We start from the raw sequence: 12,909 nt of genomic DNA, 5'->3' as shown, positions 1-12,909 counted from the left end.
TAGACTCAGTAAATCTCCTCAGTCCCAGTAGATCATGCATATATTCACTGGGGTCAGTACACGGTCTACTGTAAATGCACTTTGGATCAGCTGGTTCTGGGTCCTAGTTTTGGACCCTGGTTGTCAGTGATGATGAAACCATGTATATTTGTTTCAGGTCAACATAGCGATGATCCCCTCCACACTGGATACCAGTATCCTCCATTTGTGTCCACATGTCAGTGTTCATGGACCACTTGTTCTTTGGTAGCTCGTACGGATCCATGTCCAGTCCAACTGTCCTTAATTTAATTTCATATTTCACATTTTCCCAGTCTGGCTGTGTTTACTGCTATACTCCGTCATGTTGAGCAGGTTGGTTTTTGACACTCAGTCTGATTTAGAGGGGCGTGGCCTGGGGGAGGTGGGGGGTGACGTATGTGCATACCCTCAATAGACTGTTGGACTGAAGGAAGGCACAGAACTGATTGGACACAGTTTACCCAGAATCGTAGATCTGAATGTTAGATTTGATCTGGGTCTATAGTTAGACCAAACTGCAGGGTCAAGGCTGGGCTTTGGAAGAACAGGTTTGAGTCAAGCTCCTTTAAAGGACCGTGGTCCATAGGCTGAAGATAAGAACTGGTTCATCAGATCCAGGAGGTGGAGAGAAGGAAAGGTAAAGCATCTGGAATGGACCTGGGTCTGAGAGACAGGTAGACGGTTTAGATGGACCTGGGTCTGAGAGACAGGTAGACGGTTTAGATGGACCTGGGTCTGAGAGACAGGTAGACGGTTTAGATGGACCTGGGTCTGAGAGACAGGTAGATGGTTCAGATGGACCTGGGTCTGGGAGACAGGTAGACGGTTTAGATGGACCTGGGTCTGAGAGACAGGTAGACGGTTTAGATGGACCTGGGTCTGAGAGACAGGTAGACGGTTTAGATGGACCTGGGTCTGAGAGACAGGTAGATGGTTTAGATGGACCTGGGTCTGAGAGACAGGTAGATGGTTTAGATGGACCTGGGTCTTTGCTGTTCTCTTCTCTGGTTGGTTTTCTTTAACGTCTGTTTACTTCATCTATTACTAGTTTTCTTTTCTTTTTAATTGTCTTCTCTTTTCATTCCTTCTGTTTCCCCTCTTCTTATCTTTTCAGTCACCCCCCTTTTGTTCTCTTCTTTGTCTTTCCTCCTCTTCTCTCATCCCCTTATCTCTTCTCTCCTCCTTACACCCTCCATCCCCCACTCCTCTTCCTCTGTGTCCCCGTGTTGCTTCTGTCTCCATCTCTCCATCTCTTCATTTCACCATCTCTTCCCTTTCGTGGTGACAGTGACACGTCTGTGCTTCACACCAGGCCTTTGATCAGTGTTCCAGCTTCACCATTGTGGTTAATGAGGTGGGGGGTGGGGGGGCTACATCCTGGAGCTTCCACTCCATCTTCTTTACCTCCACTCCTCATCCTCCCATCCTCTCCTCCAGTCTGTTCTCCTTTATCCCCTCATTTCTATGCATCTTTGACTTCCTGTCTTCGTCACTTAAACTTTATCTTCTTCCTCACAAATATTTGAAGGACATTCAGTTGGAAGTGTTTGGAATCTTTTTGAGGTTTGGAAGGAGAAGGTGTCTGCTCGTGATACATGTAGTTGAAATATAAAGTGGTTTATTTATTAGATTTTTTTTTTGTAACTGTCATGCCCATTCCCACAGACCCTTCATATCTCATAGTTTTTTGTCTTTCTGACACTGACTTTGAACAGATCACTGTTTTTGACACTGGGCTTTCCCACCTTTTCTGGGGTCTTGAATGTCTATAAAACAGTTGTTCTGCTCACATGACCTCCTGCCAGTGCTTCACCCCTCTACCTCTCATCCATCTGTTGGCTCGGCTCTGTCCTGTGAACTTCTCCTGCACATACTGTAGATGAGGTTGACTTTATTATCCCTGTAGAAGCTCAGTCTGGTTTTACCCATCCTCCACTCACAGACCACCTCTACACCTGCATCTGCACCTTGGTGACGGACCGACAGGAGGATGAACCCGTAGAAACCTGATTGGAACCCACATTGTGTTAAACGTACAGGTACAGTTCATGCAGAATGGCTCCGGTCTGACCCAGAACTGAACCGACAACATGTTCCCTGACAGGCCCAAGTGCATCCATCACCTGGAGGCGCCCAGGTGATCTTCTAAACAGAGTCCCATTTCAGTCCCACACTTCCTTCCTGCCGGCAGCTATTAAACTTTTAATATTGCTGTGCGACAAATTATTGTATGCTGTGCATACTATAGGTGTTTTGTTTTATTGTATTATTTTACATTATTTTTATTGTATATATTATATATTTATGTATCATTTATTCTGTTTTTAACACTTTAACATTCCATTGTTGGTTGAATGTGGGATGTCTGTTGTGATGGGTCAGTGTGTTTTTTGTACTGCTGTCGTAACCAAACAATTTCCTACAAAGGATCAATAAAGTATCTATCTCTCTATAGAAAACATATCTTGACAGTGCAAGAATGTCCACCTTGTTTTAGAACATATATCTTCCTTTTTTTAGGTCAAAAAAGTACAAATGATCTAGAAATGAGCTCTAATAATGTGCAACACCAGCAACCAATGCTTTACCACATATAAAACCAATGTTTTCAACTGATTTTAAGTAATAATCTCACTGAATTCAAGAACAAATGCATTTGTTCTATATTCAAAGACACAGAGAGAAAATGATGACAAACATCTGTATTATCAGCATCACAAAGGTTTGTGTTGGTCCAACACAATTCATATGATAAACTGCAAAAAATAATTTTTACGACAGTGAAAAAAGCCTTATTTCTAAAACATTTGTCTAATTTTTCATCTAATAAAAAACTTTCCAAGAAATTTTTACATAAGAAAAATATTCTCATTTTAAATAAATCTATTTACCTTTTTTCACTTATATTTTCCATCTAATATCCAGTCTGATTTTCCTCATGCCAAGTTTTGTTAATATTTACCAAATGATCCCATTAGAGCACAGGTGTCAAACTCTGGTCCTCGAGGGCCGGTATCCTGCATGTTTTAGATGTTTCCCTCTTCCAACACACCTGACGGTTGTTATCAGGCTTCTGCAGAGTTAGATGATAGACTTATCATTTGAATCAGGTGTGTTGGAAGAGGGAAACATCTAAAACATGCAGGATACCGGCCCTTGAGGGTCTGAGTTTGACACCCCTGCATTAGAGGATCCAGATAGTTTTCCCTCTTTTAGACTGAAATCACTGGAACAACTTCTACATTTAAGAATCTGAACTAATGAAACAAACTCACTTTATTTACCCATTTATTGTTCTTTACAGGTTTAAACCATGACAGAAATGAAAACACATGAAATGAGTGTCATTTTAATTATTGTACTGAGCACTGATCAAATTCTATCATTTTTGTCTATTTTTAAGGAACTTTGTGGTTTTTTAGTTGATAGACTTTTTTTTTTTTTTTTTTTTTTTGCTATGTTGAATTTTTTTTTTTTTTTTAACCTTTTTTTTGCTTACTATAAGATGACTTGACCAGATTTAATAATATTAGGCTGATTTTCTATCAGGGCATGTTTTGCAGTGTGGGGGTTGGCTCAGTGTTTGAGTGTGAATGTGGTTTTGTTTGGACGTTAGTGCTTTCACTCCAGTCCTCTCCATGTTTAATTACAGCTGCTTTGGTCTTTTTCTCAGACTTGACAGAATGTCTGTTTTGTGACTTGCTTTGCATTTTTCTCACTGGCTGTGTGTCCAATCATGGCCTGACATGCTTCAGTGGTCTCATGAACATGTATGATTACCATATACGCGTGTGTGTGTGTGTGTGTGTGTGTGTGTGTGCGCTGCAGAGTAAACCTTCCATTTACTCAGCTTTGTCACATGCTTCTGTCCCCAGTGTGAATCTAAATAATAACATGGGTAAACAGAATGAACAGCATTAATACTATGAACAGACTTCAGTGTCTGACACACGCACACACACACAGCAGACACACACACACACACACATCTCTCTCTCTCTCTCTCTCTCTCTCTCTCTCTCTCTCTCTCTCTCTCTCTCTCTCTCTCTCACGCATACCTGTTTTTATTACCCCATGGGGCCCTATGACATACTGGTGTCTGGTGGGATCCACCCTTTCTGAAGGTCCTACAGCTTTGAGTTTAACTTGTAAAATCATGAAAATTTTAAGGGAACAAAAAAATCACTTGAAACATCTAAAACTCACAGAAAAATTTTAAACCTGAATTTTGATCCTTTTGGGGACCAAACCTGAATTCTGTCCCCCCTTGGGGACTGGAACTGCTCTGCATATTTGCATATAATTACAGCACTGTTATGACAGTGTAGAGCTCATGATGCACATCTACAGTGACTGGTTGTCCAGAGTGGCAGATCAACTGATCAGATTTTCAATCTGAAACATAAGCATTGCCAGTATGTGATTTGAATTATCATTAGTTTACAGTCATATTAGTTCAACATGTTAATGTTCCTTCATATGTTCCTTTATAATGATATCATCCAGTGACCCCTAATACTACCCAGCATTTATACTGCTTTCAGCTGTCAAAAGTCAAGCAAGATAAATCATGAGTTGTTTGAGATCCGTTGTAAATAAAGTTATTTTTAAACTGAAGGATGGTTTGTTGGTTGATTGATCGATCAGCCCCAGTCTTGTCTTGGGACCTTCACTAAGAAAAATGTCTATTCAATTACAGATCATCATGACTGTTTTTATTTGTTTTATTGCACGTCCAACAGTAAAGTGGCAGTTGACCAGATGGACTCCACATGTCCAACAGTTAAAGTGCTTTACAACAGCAGGGAACAGGAACTGTGCAAGATTCAATCTCACATGAGCAGTGACCCTGAATCAACAACTGAAAATATTACTACACACACAGCACGGCTTTATACTGGATTTTACAGCTTCAGAGTCTGTGTGTCAGGCTCATAAAATCTTGAGAGACATGATGGAAGAGATCCTAAAATGCAGTCAAGACTTGTCTTCCTCTCTTCAGCTACTTCCTACTCATCTTCCTCTCCCTCCAGCTACTTCCTGCTCATCTTCCTCTCTTCAGCTACTTCCTGCTCATCTTCCTCTTCAGCTACTTCCTACTCATCGTCCTCTCTTCAGCTACTTCCTGCTCATCTTTCTCTCTTCAGCTACTTCCTGCTCATCTTCCTCTCTTCAGCTACTTCCTGCTCATCTTCCTCTCTTCAGCTACTTCCTGCTCATCTTCCTCCCTCCAGCTACTTCCTGCTCATCTTCCTCTCCTCCAGCTACTTCCTGCTCATCTTCCTCTCCTCCAGCTACTTCCTGCTCATCTTCCTCTCCTCCAGCTACTTCCTGCTCGTCTTCCTCTTCACCTACTTCCTGCTCATCTTTCTCTCGCTCCAGCTTTGAAACATGATGGAAGAGACCCTAAAATCCAGTCCAGACTTGTGTTCAGTGTAGTGATACATTCTGATATTGATTTAGGTCTGCCACACATTAAATCGAAGCCTTCAAAAAAGTGCCTTTGTTTCCCCAGAATATTTTAAACAAAATTGAGTACTATGATTTTAAATCATATTTTTAGCTCGGCAGATTGCACCAACTGGACATAATGCCACACAAACATGTTGTGATGAACTATAACAATTTTGAACAAAATTAAATGCACTGCAGTTTTCTGTGATTATGAAAAAAAGGCTGTTCATATAATGTTTAGATTCCACAAACCCCCAAAACAACAGGAAACTGTTTTTCAAAACAAAACAGAAAAGATGCAGCTCCAGTGTAGAGGTAAGGGACATATTAACCTTTCAAAACAAAAGCCTGAGTAAATCTTTAGTACCGTCTTGCTCTTTCACGCTGAACTGCCGTTATTCGGTTCTTAACATAGTACTTAACAGCCATCCAGGTTCTTGACTTCAGCTCTTGTGGTGAGGCCTTGTTGCAATTCACACAGTCTGCTTTCCCGGGAACTTTCCCAGAGTCTATGAACACCTTTAGAGTCTTTTCCACTGCACACACTTCTGCAGGTGCCCAACTCCTCTTTGAGCTCTCTAAGACAAGAACACAGAAAAAAGACAATCAGACCCATAGACTACAAGGCTGGTGTCACTACAACTCACTTAACAGACTCACATACTAGCTATGTCAAAGAATTCAGTGACCAGCCAGCTTCATCAGTTATGTGTAATTTCATTAAGCAAAGTCCTGAAAACTGATATTTTTGATTAGTAAATAACACAGAAACTAAAATAATTTACATCATCAGTTGTACTAGCTGATGCGGTACCAAACCTGATATATATTTCATATTTTGCTTTAGTATTTTTCTACAAATTCACCAATACTAGATACTATTCAAATTAATAATCACAGGGCAGCTATGTCTGTTTAAATTTAGCCAGTTTACAAGATACTGGTAGAATTTTGATTGTTGTAGCTGTATAATCTTGTTTGCCATGTACAATCTTTGATTTCTTTCTTTGCTTTTAAATAAAAACCTCATACAGGATGAGAAATCTACCAATTAAAATGTGTTTTAATAATGCTATTAACAATGCTTGCTCAGTGATTCTTGTTGAAAAAGTTAATGGGCAAACAGTCTGTGGGATACCTGTAGCAGAGGATTCATCTTGCCGTGTCCACCCATATATTTGGGGTCCTAAGAAAGAATAAACCACAAAGAAATCTGATTAAAAACAGTAAGGTCATCCTAAAACTCTACCATCTAGCTGAAACAATCCCACTTTTGAGGTAGAATCCTGGAAATTAACTCCATCCACAAAGTTCCAGTGGGTGGCCTGTTACACCCCCCCCCAATATAAAGGTGTCCAGGAGAGGGAGGGGTGTCACACACCTCTTCAGTCTCCAAAAGCATACAACGAAAAAAAGTTTAAAATAAAGCCAGTTTATTCACGGCTGCTTTCTTTTAACAAAGTTTTTACAAAAAATGAAACAAAGTATTCCAGGTGAGTGCAGTTGGACAAGGTGGTACCAAAGTAAATCAAAAAACTCAGTAAAACAAAACCAAACTAACTGGTGACCCCTGCACTACCAAAAGAAACTGGTGGGACAAAAAAAACATCTACCTCCTCACTAGTCCCAAAATAAAAATACAGAGGGTGGCACCAACCAACTAATCTAGTGTATATAACATAAAACAAGACTTAGTGCAGTGTATAGGGTACCCCATCCTAACTAAACCCAACTCAACTCACCAAAGGAGAACACAGGTAGAACACAAAAGCAAAATGGCTCTGACCAAGCATGGCCAGACAAGAGCAGCCCCAGACAGAGAGGCAGGGGTGAATTTATAGGTGCTGTGGCTGATCAGGATTGGTCTGCTCCTCCTTCCTCCACCTGTGCCGGCCCCCTTCAGGTGCAGCCCTGGAGGAGGACCCAGAGTTATGGTCACACCCCGACAACCAGGCCATCCCTGACCTGAAAACAAAAGGGGAGGAGAAACACACACACACCTATCCATATACATGCCCTCAGGCATGTAACATGGCCTCATTGAATAAAGCCACAGTTGTTATTTGGTAAAATTTTAGAATCTGACAAATTAATTGATTCCTGTGTTTTTCTAAAAGCAAGCAATGAACAAGCAGTAAGAGAAAGGACAGTTAATGTGTGAAATACCTTCTTCAGGGTCATCAGTGATAGATTTCATAGTTCGTCTCTTTGGTGCAGAGGGTCCTGCTGAAATAATGCAAAGAACCAGCACTGCTAGATAGTAAATGTTAACTTTTTCTAGAGTTTCTGAAGTTAAGATGACAATTAAGCAGTAGCAAGCACTGTATTTATGTGTGAGAAATACCTTCTTCAGCATCATCACAGTCTGACTCGACATGCTGTGGCCTTCTTGGTGTAGAGGATGCTGTTAAAATAAACAATAATCAGTGCTTCAATTTTTCTTTTTTTTTTAGTGTACATGAAAACAGGTAAGGATGGAGTATGCATGGGTTTGTGGGATACCTAAGGACGTGGTGTTATCACCAGACTTAGAGAGAGGTATCCTTCTCTTTTCTCCTGAGGATCCTTTAATAAATCAGACAGTTGTTAACTTGCAGGACAGTCACTCAGAAGAAAGACTTAAATGTAAAAAATCACCTGAAGACGGACTGCTGAAAATCGAGTCCTTGTCTGTCTCCATGTCTGAGACGTCACTTTCCACAGCTTCTAACACTTGCTCTGAAAATAATATCAAAAAGTGTGAATAAACATTTACTCTGACATAAATATGAATTTAAACTGGATATATGTCATTACCATCAGGACTGATTTAGATTTGGTCCAGGCTCATTCCTTTGAAGTCTGACAGTTGTCCTTGTTCCAGCACACACAGCACTTTGCTGACTTTTGCCAGCTCCAGAGTTCCTTCAGGTAGTCTATAATACTGTCTATGGACCCGAATGTCATGGCCAAAAAAATTTGCCAGTATGTCCATCTCATGATCCTTCAGGTTCAGGACTGTCAACAGTGAGGCAATCTGCTTCCTCAGTTTGGTTGAGGAAAGAGTTTCAGGATGTTTGGCTCCGCATTCCTTCGCAATCTGTCTGATGGCATCTGATCCCCTCAGATGAGTCTCTGCCTCAGGTCTCGAGAAGAAAAAGGAATTTTCATCAGGAATGCCACAGGTCCTCCGATGTGCAACCAACACTTCCATTGAACTGAGCATGTCTGGTGTCAGAAGGATGGGAACTTTCCTGTTTCTCTTCGCCCTTATTTCTATGTGCTGAAAATGCTGGCAAAGCTTTTGCTCCAATGGGGAATGTCCTTCTGCCAGATCTGAGTGTACTCCTGAGGTGTCTCTAAGGGTAAAAGCACTCAGTGGCATCTTTGACACCTCACCCTCTCTCCTGCGGTTGAACAAAATGACCTCACACAGACTCAAAGTAGCAAGCTTGGACCAGTTTTTCTTATTTGGATCATTTTCAAATGTTTTCTTGTACTCTTCCCTGCACTTATCAAGATGCACGTGCATCGCCTTCACATCTTCAGTGAAAGGGACAAGGTGGGGAGTGTTCCACTTAGCCTCTCTTAGAGTTTGTAAGGCTCGCGATGACACGCACACATCCCACTTTTTCTCATACAAACTGTGGCTCTTCTGCACATTTTTCAGAAATCCCTCACCATCAGACCCAGCCATCTGTGCCTCGCACGTGAGAATATCTGCAATCTTCTTTAGACTGTGACCAAGCTTCAAAGCTAGTGATGGAGTTTTATAGATGTTTTTGTCCTCATCGAAGCCAGCCACGTCTTTTACCGCTTCGACCACATAGTTGAAGTTGGAGGGTATATAAAAGTCCTGTGGCAAATAAAGCTGCTTATTTCTCACATTTTTTGTCTAATGTACTCATGTTTGGTTTTGTCATGTCCATGTTTTGCATACAAATGTTCTCCAAGTCTTAAAATGCTTTTCTCCTTTTTGATGATGACTGTGACTTCATCTTGGTGCATGACATTCACCAGCTCCCAAACCTTCCTGCTGACTCCTTCTGGGACTGGCTGTGCAAAGGCACACAGTGATTGGATCCAGCTTTTACCTGGCTTTTTCATTGTGCACTTTTGTGTAAGCTTGCACCTTGACATGTGCTTCCATAACGACTTTCTTTTAAGCAAAGCGTCACAGTTGATACAGTGCATGTAGTCACTTGCTTTCACTTGATCTCCAGATTGTTGGCTTGGGATCAGTGTTCCACAACCAGCTTTTAGAACCTCATTATTATGTGCCCTATTTCCTTTATTTCTAATCAGGTCCAAATGCAATTTCCGTTCTTTTGATTTCAATGTAAAACTTGTTGCTGTTGCCACAGCTGGTTCATTGCTGTGTTTGCGAATTAAGTGCCATGCCATTTTATGGCAGTGCAGGGGACAGTACAGACAATAGTGTTTTTTATTGTAAACTCGAGCACCATCTCTCTTTTTCTGGAGCTTCAAAATGGACACATTTCCTGGGTTTGTATCACTTGAGTGTCCACTCTCTGCTCTCCCATCATCTTGAGCAGACAACTTCCTGGACACAGTCTTCCTGCTACAAGTCTTTTTTGACTTCTTTCGCTTCTTGAGTTTCACTGGTGAAACATTGCTTTTAAGTTCACATGATCTGTCTGAACTACTCTCATTTATTGAGTCTTTTGATGGAAAATATTCATCCCCACTGTCCTCTTTTGAGTCTGATGTTGGACAATATTCATCTCTGCTGCTCTCAATGTAGCTCTTACTGTCTTCTGGCTTAGCAGATGTCTTGGAAATTGATTCCAAATACTCATGGGTGAGCTGAAAATATAAATATAACACTTGCAAAATTTTCTGTATAAACAATAACCAGGCATAAATCTCTAACACTGTCATTGAGCCCATTGTCAAACTTTGAGTGCCATAGCATTAAAGGGATACTTCAGATTTTCTGACATGAAGTTGTATGATGTACTCTTTGATAGTGTAGCACATGACAATAGATTATCTTACCTAAATTGTCCTGTGGGCGGAAACGTATTTCATACAACTTCATGAAAAAAAATCTGAACTGTCCATTTAAGTGTTACTGTCAGGATATTAAAAGCTATGAGGTTAAATAGAGGTTGTGTCATGATCTGTGCCGGTGTGACTCTCAGCTCCTCCCTCTGTCATGATCTGTGTCTGTGTGGCCCTCGGCTCCTCCCTCTCGTCATCTCCTCATTTTATCATTATCAGACTCACCTGCTGGTGCTGCGTGGCTGCAGCCAATTACCTTCCAGCCTATTTAAGGCTTTGGTTTGCAGCCATGCAGCGGTGGTCCATTCCTCTTCACTTCTCTCCATTCGACTCCATAACCCGGACATTTATCCATCTTCTCTACGGACTCTGACCCAGGTTTTGTGTGTTTTTTTTGTTGTTTAGTTTTCATTTTTTGTTAAATAAACTTGTATTTTTTCCCTTCAGTACTGTGCATTTGAGTCCTCTCATTTCCCCGTTGTGACAGAATGGACCAGCCATACCTGGACTCAGCCGGTACTGAAAGGACCCGTTTTTTCATCTCTCCGTGTTTTAGTTGTTTATCCCTGGTTTCATTCGCCTTTCCTTAGTTCTTCTCCCGTGTTGTTTTTCCGGTGAGTTTCTGTCTCTCGTCTGTTTCCTGCCTCGTGTTTCCAGCGTTCTATTCCATGTGGGGACCTGGGCCTTCGTGGGGTCCGGGTTCTTCTCTTGTGTCTTTTCCTTCGTGTGTCTAATGGTTTCAGTAAGTTCATTAGTTCTGATCTGTCTGTCCATGTTAGTTTGTTTGTTCTGCCTGTTTTATTTGTTCCTCCCTGTCTCTCTTTGTCAGTGTGTGTGTATTTCTCAGTGGGTGTGAATATTTTTTTATTTTAGTTAATGTGTGTTTATTGCAGTCCATGTGCGTTATATGTTCCCCGTGTTTTTTCAGTCTCTGTCTTCAGTCTCTCTTTATTCTCTGTCTGCAGGTTCTGTCTGCAGTTTCTGTCTGCAGTTTCATCAGTTTCTCCTAAGTTAAGTTCTTTCCCTTTATGTTCTTCAGTTCCATTTCATCCTTTTCATCAGTTCAGTACTGTAGATTGTCCCTCTGCCTGTCTGTGTCTCTGTGCCTGTCTGTCCGTGTCCCTCTGCTTGGCCTCAGTTCCCTTTTCCTTGGTACTACCCGGAGGCTAGTACGACGTCCGGTAGTCTCCCCTCCTTGAGGTCCGGTTCCGGCTGCGCAGCATTCCTGAAGTCTGATTCCGTCTGTTCGCGCAGCGTTTTTAAAGTCTGTTTCTGTCTGTTCGCGCAGCGTTCCTGAAGTCCGGTTCCGTCCGGCAGCATTCCTGAAGTCCGGTTCCGTCCGTCCGCGCAGCGTTCCTGTTTCCCCGTCTCGGCCTCGCTCTTTGTGTTTCCCCGTCTCGGTCTCCCTCTCCGTAGTCCTGTCAGCCCAGTCTCAGAGTCCGTAGTCCTGTCAGCCCAGTCTCAGTCAGTCAGAGTCATGGGTCCAGCCATAGTCCAATTCCAGTTGATGGCTGTAGTCCAGTCATAGTCCGGTCTGCCTTGTCTCAGTCAGAGTCATGAGTCCAGTCATAATTCAGTTCCAGTCAACGTCCTTAATCCAGCTAGAGTCCTGTCTGCCACTGCCCTGGAGGTCCACGAACCAGGGGATTTTTCTATGTCCTGTTTCGGAGGGTTTCTCACGTCCTGGTCGGGAGGTTTCTCCATGGTGTGGTCCAGAGGGGTTACAACATCCTGGTCTGGAGGTTTTCCACGTCCTGGTCCGGAGGTCTGCCCTGAGGTGTTTTGGCCGTCTTCCCGGAGGCTCTTCTCGCCGTTCCACCAGGGGGGGGGGCTTCAGCCTGTCCGCCCTGAGGTTCTTCAGCCAGTCTTCCCGGAGGCTCTTCACGCCGTTCCACCGGGAGGTGCTTCAGCCCGTCCGCCCTGGGGTTCTTCAGTCTGTTCGCCCTGAGGTTCTTCAGCCAGTCTACCCGGAGGTTTTCCACACCGGTCCGCCGGGAGGTTTTTCAGGCCCCCCTTTGCCAGGATCCCCTCTACACTCCAGGATGCCCTGGTATCCGTAGGGGCTTTTTGCATCTCTGGGGACATCAGGATGCCGTCCCTTGAGGGGGGGGTCCTGTCATGATCTGTGCCGGTGTGACTCTCGGCTCCTCCCTCTGTCATGGTCTGTGCCTGTGTGGTCCTCAGCTCCTGTCATGATCTGTGTCTGTGTGGCCCTCGGCTCCTCCCTCTTGTCATCTCCTCATTTTATCATTATCAGACTCACCTGCTGGCGCTGCGTGGCCGCAGCCAATTACCTTTCAGCCTATTAAAGGCTTTGGTTTGCAGCCATGCAGCGCTGGTCCATTCCTCTTCACTTCTCTCCATTTGACTCCATAACCCGGACATTTATCCATCTTCTCTACGGACTCTGACCCAGGTTTTGTGGGGTTT

At 42.8% G+C, this 12,909-nt stretch overlaps 1 protein-coding gene across 1 annotated transcript; it reads right to left on the bottom strand.

The window, feature by feature from the left end:
• Nucleotides 1-8,111: 8,111 nt before the first annotated feature.
• Nucleotides 8,112-12,639, bottom strand: LOC115439448 (uncharacterized). Its single transcript, XM_030163283.1, has 4 exons — nucleotides 12,375-12,639; nucleotides 12,160-12,233; nucleotides 8,272-9,310; nucleotides 8,112-8,193 (listed from the first exon to the last, which is right to left on the bottom strand). The coding sequence occupies exons 1-3, from the start codon at nucleotides 12,637-12,639 to the stop codon at nucleotides 8,285-8,287; spliced, it is 1,365 nt and encodes a 454-aa protein (XP_030019143.1). The 3' UTR covers nucleotides 8,112-8,193; nucleotides 8,272-8,284.
• Between the last annotated feature and the right edge of the window lie 270 nt (nucleotides 12,640-12,909).

Source organism: Sphaeramia orbicularis, chromosome 19, assembly GCF_902148855.1.
Source record: "Sphaeramia orbicularis chromosome 19, fSphaOr1.1, whole genome shotgun sequence".
Lineage (NCBI taxonomy): Eukaryota > Metazoa > Chordata > Actinopteri > Kurtiformes > Apogonidae > Sphaeramia > Sphaeramia orbicularis.
The sequence above is the reverse complement of the archived record's forward strand: the minus strand, read 5'-3'. Positions and strand labels throughout refer to the sequence as shown.